At 35.0% G+C, this 7,701-nt stretch overlaps 1 protein-coding gene across 2 annotated transcripts; it reads right to left on the bottom strand.

Annotated features, from left to right (window-relative positions):
* Positions 1-2,111: 2,111 nt before the first annotated feature.
* Positions 2,112-7,009, bottom strand: LOC132059702 (uncharacterized). Of its 2 annotated transcripts, none has more exons than XM_059452414.1 (3): positions 6,856-7,009; positions 6,447-6,730; positions 2,112-2,362 (listed from the first exon to the last, which is right to left on the bottom strand). In XM_059452414.1, the coding sequence occupies exon 2, from the start codon at positions 6,715-6,717 to the stop codon at positions 6,457-6,459; it is 261 nt and encodes an 86-aa protein (XP_059308397.1). In that variant the 5' UTR covers positions 6,718-6,730; positions 6,856-7,009; the 3' UTR covers positions 2,112-2,362; positions 6,447-6,456. The 2 variants fall into 2 exon arrangements, with proteins under 2 accessions (XP_059308397.1, XP_059308396.1); XM_059452413.1 differs by having other exon boundaries at positions 2,112-2,367; positions 6,856-7,005.
* Positions 7,010-7,701: the final 692 nt, after the last annotated feature.

Below are 7,701 nucleotides of genomic sequence, written 5' to 3'. Positions count from 1 at the left end.
AGCTTACCGCTCTTTCTTCCTAAAGGACAATGACAATGTGAAAAAAAGAACTTTATTGTATATTTTGGTGGGTTGCAAAATTTCAGGAGGCTGCCAAAGAGCAATGAGTTTGGTTCGAAGGTAGTTATAAGCCATTTTCTTGCCTAGAAGTTTTATGATAATTGCCTATTTCCAGGGGCAGTATAATCGTTCTTTGTCGATCGTGGTGATTGGAATAAAGTGGGGATGGTGCGATGGATTGTCATGTGCATCTTGTAAATTTTCTTGAAAAAATTATTTCAAAGCCTGACGAGTCTGCATTGGTTGGTGGGATAAGTCACAAGTTTATCGCAAAAACTTAATTTTTCTGGGAGTCTCATCTAGGGTGGGCATTTGGGCCATCAAATTGGATATGAAATTTTCGATTTTTGGATTGAAGAACATACATTTTAAATTCAATTCAAATAAGTTCGGATTGGATTGAATTTGTAAGTTCGATTTTAGATTAACCGGTTTGGATATTTCGTATTTTGGGTTGACTTTTGAGCCTTTAAGAAAGGCCATAACAATTAACAACCTCAATCCACTTAATAGTTTGCTCCTTAGAATGTATAATCTCTACAGTTAATAAGGACTGTGTAATTTCATATTAGACTTAATACTATAATGGGTGGGGCCATAGGGTACTAATGTATTGAACCTTTGAAAATTAGACTTATTTGTATTGGGCACATATGAGATGAGTACGGCTGAATATAAGGCATAAAAATTTCGAATTTTGCGGATATCCAATAATTCGCAATAGTAATTCCAATATCCATAAATTTTTAAAATAAAACAATAGTCAAATCCATAATCCAAAAATCCAAACCAAATATTCAAAAAGTTCGGATTTCGATTTGAATTTCGAGTTGGCCCAAACGACGTCCACCCAATTCTCATAGGATGATGAATCTAGGGCGGTGCATGCTAGTGCTACGACGTAATTGGTCGAGTTCTTTTTCTGTCATAGTGTTGTCCGATGCAGCTGTTATCGAATAAGGAGCAAAGAAGGGATTGGTAATTCGGGCCCCCGGGGCGGGGGGGGCGGGCTTGTTGAGGTTAAAACTCTCACTAGGTTAGAGAGAAGGCAGAGCATCCCTTTTAGTCCTCTTATAACAAATGTTAGCTGAAAAATAACAATTTTTGTGGACGTTAAGGTCACGCACTTGCCCGTAACCGCTTCTGTTGTGCTGCGTAAAAGTTAGGTGAAGGCACAACGTGCTCTGAGGACGAAGGGATTTAGTGTCACTAACTACATCCCACAAAATAGCTATTGAAGCTATCTCCAAGGCATATAAAAAAGGTTCAGTCACTGTAGAAAAGGGGGAAGTTGCTTCTAATTAAACTGGAAGTGAATGAAGGAGTTTGGACTGGAAGTGAATGGAGCTTGGAATGATTATGTGACGTGCAGTTGTGGTCCCAATGAACTAGTGTAATGAGGTGAAGACATTGGGGTAAACCTTTTGAATCACTCCTTATGCAGCCTCTGCCATGTGAATGATGTGTATTCTCTGATAGTTATCTCCAAGTAGTAATGATTTGCATATGTACAATTACACCTTCCACGCAACACCAACCCTGCCTTCCGCTTGTTCTTGTAGAATTTCAACTTATTATAGTTTAGTAGAAAAGTAATGCCTGCTACTTACTTCATAGATTAGGGTTAGTTTACACCGCATGTGGTAGCAAGAGCAACGACATGCTTTTACAATTGCTAGTAATGCAAGAACGTTCTATCCTCATCTATAGCCTTTCCCTTCCCTTGTTCACTGACTCATTATTCACTTAACTAAAGAGGAGTGGTTACAGGAGGGTGATTTCAGCACCATCGTCTATAGCAAACTTCGTTAGTTTTCCCTCTACGAAAATGAAACTTTGGATTCTAGTCTTCAAGACCATATTAAATGTAATACTAAGTTTACTACTGATAAGTTTGATGATGTCTTTCAGACCTAAACAATTAGTCTCAGTGCGGAAAGTAAATTTACTAAGAACAACTTAACTACTTACTTACTGGCATTTGCACCCAGTTTTGTAGCTTCTTTCTCTAGTTCTCTTTCAAATAGCGTACACATTCAACTTTCACATCATGAGATAAGCAGAGCATCCGAGGCAAACATCACTGCCTCACATGTTCCTTCAAATTAAGGATTCAAATGCAACATTGAGAAAACAAAAGTTTATGAAAACAAGGTACCTTTTACATCATTGATAACATCACGATTTATTCAATTGTTCGAATAGTCAATTACGGAGAATGTTCAGAAAACAGATAATACGCATTAGAAACAATCTGGATTACCAGGTACTCTAAAAGAACTTCTTTGCTGACGTCTCCTGGCTATCCTGCAAGTAAAACCAAAACTTGAACTTCAATGTGCTTACTCCTAGTGTTGTCAATCACAATTTAATACAACTACTATGCCTCACAACCTCATTAGGTCTTCCATATGAATCCTCACTATCATTACAACCCATATGGACCCATTTTCTTTCTAATATTCAGTGATTTGAGGTTCGCTACATTTTCTATTGATACACACATCCAAGAAAATCAAAAACTCCCAACAAAATCTGGACCCTAGATCAAGAGTACCAACATCACTAAACCTTAGCTAGCGTTTGGCCGTAGGTTCCCAAAAAAAAAAAAAAATTGAAAAACTTGATTTGGATGAAGTTTTTCAAATTTTAAAAATGTGTTTGGCCATAATTTTTCAAAACATATTTCACTTTTATTTTTCTTTTTTTTTTTTTTTTTTTTTTTTTTTTTTTTTGACAATCATGAAACATGACCTATATCCATAAGTTCTGAAAACTATCAAGAATACCCAACAATACCAAACAAACATATTTGCTAATCCTAAATTATTCCTATGTGTTTTCATTTTATTGTTGAATTTGGTTCAAGTATATTATTTTACTAATTTTGTAATTTTCTTGTTGAATGCATCTCAATTTGTGTAATTTCGTTGTTGAATCGTACTGTTTTTGCATTTCAATTTTTGCAAATGTGAGACAACTTTGGATATGGAGACTCAATAATTAGTTTTTGGACATTACACGCAGTGACATAATTTTTGGGATTAAAATGATAGTGACTGCTTAGGAAATAGCTTCAAGCCTTCAAATAATTCTTGTGTTTTGAAGTATTCTTGATTAATGGGGAAAAATAGTAGATATGGATTAGTTGGTTCATAAACAGATGGGGCTTTTTTATAAAATAAAGAAGTTTTGGGTAATTGTAAAAAAATTTACAAAGGCTAACGGATAGATCTTGGCCAAAAAACAGGTTTAAACCAGAATTTGTGATTTGAAGATTTGTTTTCAAAATCTGTCAAAATTTTATGGCCAAACAAAGATTTGAAAAAATATTTTGAAAATACGCTCCCAAAATCTATGGCCAAATGGAAGCTACGTGTATATTTGAATTTTATGTTGGCCTAATTACTCCCTGAACTTGGAATTTGATAGCCTTGACTTTCATAAATTTATACACTTTTCTAAGACTTAGCTAACGTTTGGCCATAGATTCCCAAAATAATTTTGAAAAACTTAACTTGGGTGAAGTTTTTCAAATTTTGAAAATATGTTTGGCCATAGATTTTCAAAACATATTTCACTTTTAAAAAAAAAAACATGACTTGTACCCCTAAGTTCTAAAAACTATCAAGAATACCCAAACATACTTGCTTTCTAACCAATTTATCACCATTACAAGCAAAGATTATTCAATGTAGGAGATGAGAGACCTCATATATTGGCAAGGGTTTACAAATCTGAAGAAAAATTCATACAAATCAAGCAAAACAAATCTGAAGAAAATTCATACAAATCAAGCAAAACCAATCTGAAGAAAAATCATACAAATCAAGCAAAACATTAACTCGTTTAGTTTACAGAGGAGACGTGCTTTAATGGGGGAAACATGGTAAATAGGTCATCATATTTTTTTTATTTTTGAGAATGGTAACAGATTAGTTGGGTAATAAGAGATGGGGGCTTTTTTATAAAATATAAAAGTTTGAGGTAAGTTTAGAATTTTTAAAAAAGGCCAATAGATAGATCTTGGCCCAAAAACAGGTTTGAGCCGGAATTCGGGATTTGAGGATTTGTTTTCAAAATCTTTCAAAATTCTATGGCCAAAACAAAGATTTGAAAAATATTTAAATATGCTCCCAAAATCTATGGCCAAGCGAGAGCTTAGTACCAATTAGTTGATACCATCTATATGGATCTTTTGCTTCCTTTATGGTATATTTTTTGCCAGATTTGCATGAATTCCTACAAATTGTAATTCTTTTCAAGATAACTTAGTTCCATTTGATTTTAAGTCTACTTTGTTCTGCGCTTTTAACACCTATTATCAAGTTACTACTAAGGTAAAATCTACTAATGATTAAACAATAAACTAAGGAGCATTTTGTCTGTCGTACAACAGTTAGCACTTCATACCAATTTAATGGGCAGGAAGGAAGCAGAGTACAAGCATTTCCAGCCTTCAATGATAAGAGTCAGACGGCCCACTCTCTCTTTGCCAAATTACAGGCCACGATAGGCCAAAATATAAACAGATAAAGCTATTCATAAATTTCCAGGATACCAGTAATTTAGAATCTTCAACGTGGGAATGATGAAAAATATCTATTGCATCAGGGTAAAAACAAATCAAGCTCTAGAGGAATAGCCACATCTGCACTACATGAAAGATACAAGTGTTTTTTTCTTTTTTTGGTTGCAGGAAACCAAACTGGATCTGAGAATTTTCTCTTTCAGTAAACTGCAGCATGATCCTCCAGTCTATATAGTGGGAACTTGTATCTAAAAGAAACAAAAACCAAAGTGGAACAAATTGAACTGAAAGACATTTAGGCATAATTTGTGAAAGATAACTGCAAAAAGTTTCACAAATGAAAATGGAGACTAAAGCAAGTGATAGAGTCAAAGCTGGTGATAGAGAGTGTACATTGACTTTGTTACAATCCTATGACAATTCTTTCTGAGAGGAATGCCCATGTAGTCAGAGGCAGAGCCATGATTACAACTTTATGGCATCTGGATTTTAGAACAACGACTTCAAATGCTAATATCTGAGTTCTAAATTTAATAAGTGTACATATTAATGAATTTCTTAGCACAAACAAGTTTGAACAAAAGCTTTTGGTTTGGCCGAACCCGTAGCTTGGCTTCTCCCTGTGCCCCTACATGTAGTGGCAATGCCATCGAGCAGGTACTTTGTTACTCCTGCAGGACATGGCGCAACTTCAGCTTACCGCGGACATGAACTTAGAAAGGAGGTTCTAGAAGACACGGATTAGGGTAGAAGGTTAGTAGGTAGTTGCGTGTTGCCTAGCTTCTCCTTTCATACCAGTAGTAGTAGTAGTAGTATTCTTGTAGTTTCTTGTTCTTCGATTCCTGTTACTATCTGTTGTTTCTTATACTTCAATTATCTTATTATTTTGTTCTAGTTACTGTTCATGTTTTTGTTTTCAGAATGTTATGTCATGCTTTCTTTATTATTTGCATGGCCTTTTCACTTCCGAATTTCTTTTTCCAAACTTCTTTGAAATGCTTTTTCTTTGAGCCGAGGGTCTGTCGGAAACCCAAATTGAACTCAAAGATATTTAGGCTTAATTTTGTGAAAAAGTTTCACTAATGAAAATGGAGAGTAAAGCAAGTGATAGAGTCAAAGCTGGTGACAAAAAGTGTATATTTTATCCGTTTTTGTTTAACACGTTTTGAGTTTTGACCCACCCATATACGATCCGACCTGCCCATTTGCCACTCCTAGTCCTACAGCATGCCCTTGTATAATGCTCAAGGCTCTAGGTTGAGTAAAAAGGGAGCTCAAACAATGGATGCAACAAGTCCTTGCTGATCAAATTACGGGAATTATGATAGGCTAACAGAGACTTTATGACATATCTAGTAAGTACAACCTCACAAGCATTACCACAAAGAAGTAGTAGAACATAAATTTTCAAATAAAGCAAAATTTTAAGTTGCTAAATCACAAGAGTTCTATAACTTAAGCCTTTATATTTCCTCCTTTTAAGCAAGAACAGCATGATACAAGAATATTCAGCAAAAGCTACTGCTCCATCCGTCTCAATATATTTGTCTTATTTTCTTTTTTAGTCCATTTTAAATGCATATTTCCTTTTCTGACAACTCTTCAATTCCAAGTTTCCCAAATGGCATATTTAAGACCACAAGATTAAAGACCATTTTGGGACATTATACACATCTTTAGCCTAAAACGACGACGACGACAAACAACAAACCCAGTGTAATCCCACAAGTGGGGTCTGAGGAGGGTAGTGTGTACGCAGACCTTACCCCTACTTTGACAAGATTCAAAAGTTTCTTTACTTTCTTAAACTCCATGCTAAGTCAAAATCAGACAAAGAAATTGAAACAGAGGTCACCTCAAAGTCATCACTTGTCCTTGAGGAGGTCATCATAAGGATCACGACGACCGTCGACTTGGCTGATCTGTGGGTCCCAGAAATTCTGAGCATTGTGTCTATCAAATGTCCAGAAACCATACGGACGGATAGGATAACTCCACATCTCCTTAGTCTTATCACACCTCGCCTTTGTTGCGTACACATGTTCTCGAAACTTGCGATCTCTCTCCTGTGGATCCTCCATCAATCTCAATATCAAGTTCTCCGCAAATTCCATTATGAATCCCATTCTTTTCTTTTCCCTGAAAATTACAAAATTTGAATCCAAACCCTAAGTAAATCGAGCTTAGAAATATGAGATTGGTAACAATAATGAAGTTTTTAGGGAATTTAATTATGTGCAAGTGAATTTGTGGAGAATTATTACCTTTTTGCTGGTCGTTGATTGAGAGGATTTTCGCGAAGCGAGCTCTTAACTTTCACAATTCACAAGTTAAACCGAGCAAATGACAAAATGCTTATATATCGGGTTAATGGGCTATTCTACTTGGACCCTCGATTACTCTCTGGATTTGGGTCACTTGCACTTGGGCAATTGCCGCGAATGCCCCTCTTTTGGTTAGTCTTTAGATTTTCTTGCAAAATGAGTGTCTTTAATTATTATCGCCCTTCAGAAGCAAAAGTAACATAGTAAAAAGCATTACACTCCCCAAGCATTACGTATAAAAACAAATATCGTTATTCTCAAATTCTTCCCTTCTTTCATATCGTTAACCCAGCCCAACTTCGTTCCCAATTTTTCACATTATTCAAAATCGTTATTTCAAGCCAGATTTCTCAATTGATTTTCTTTGCTACAACATCAGTAAAAGGTACAAATCTTAATTCAACTCAATTTAACGATTTTATTGAGTTTAGATTGTTAATATTTGAAAAAAATCATCTTACGACCCGATTATTAAACAGATGACATACAGTTCAGATTGAACATTGCGCATGATAAAATTAATCAACAAAATAGAATTGATTGGATTTATTGCTTTGTTCTGATTTTAATTACTTTATACCTTAATTAAATTAGTATACAATGCTTATTTACTTGAAATTGTAATTATAGTAAATTCAATTTAAATCAGGCAATGCTTATCGATTTAAACTTGAATTAAGGTAAAGCGTATACAAATTTAGAACAAGTATGCGGAGGGGAAATGAAAGTTGATTTACAAAAGAGTAGAGTATCTCTTGAATTCTATAAGCTGATATTTACGAACAA

This window comes from Lycium ferocissimum, chromosome 6, assembly GCF_029784015.1.
Source record: "Lycium ferocissimum isolate CSIRO_LF1 chromosome 6, AGI_CSIRO_Lferr_CH_V1, whole genome shotgun sequence".
NCBI classification, from domain to species: domain Eukaryota; kingdom Viridiplantae; phylum Streptophyta; class Magnoliopsida; order Solanales; family Solanaceae; genus Lycium; species Lycium ferocissimum.
The sequence above is the reverse complement of the archived record's forward strand: the minus strand, read 5'-3'. Positions and strand labels throughout refer to the sequence as shown.

What these genes read in the sequence shown, in the direction of transcription:
- LOC132059702 (XM_059452414.1), bottom strand. Translation starts at nt 6,717, where the DNA reads ATGGGATTCATAATGGAATTTGCGGAGAACTTGATATTGAGATTGATG.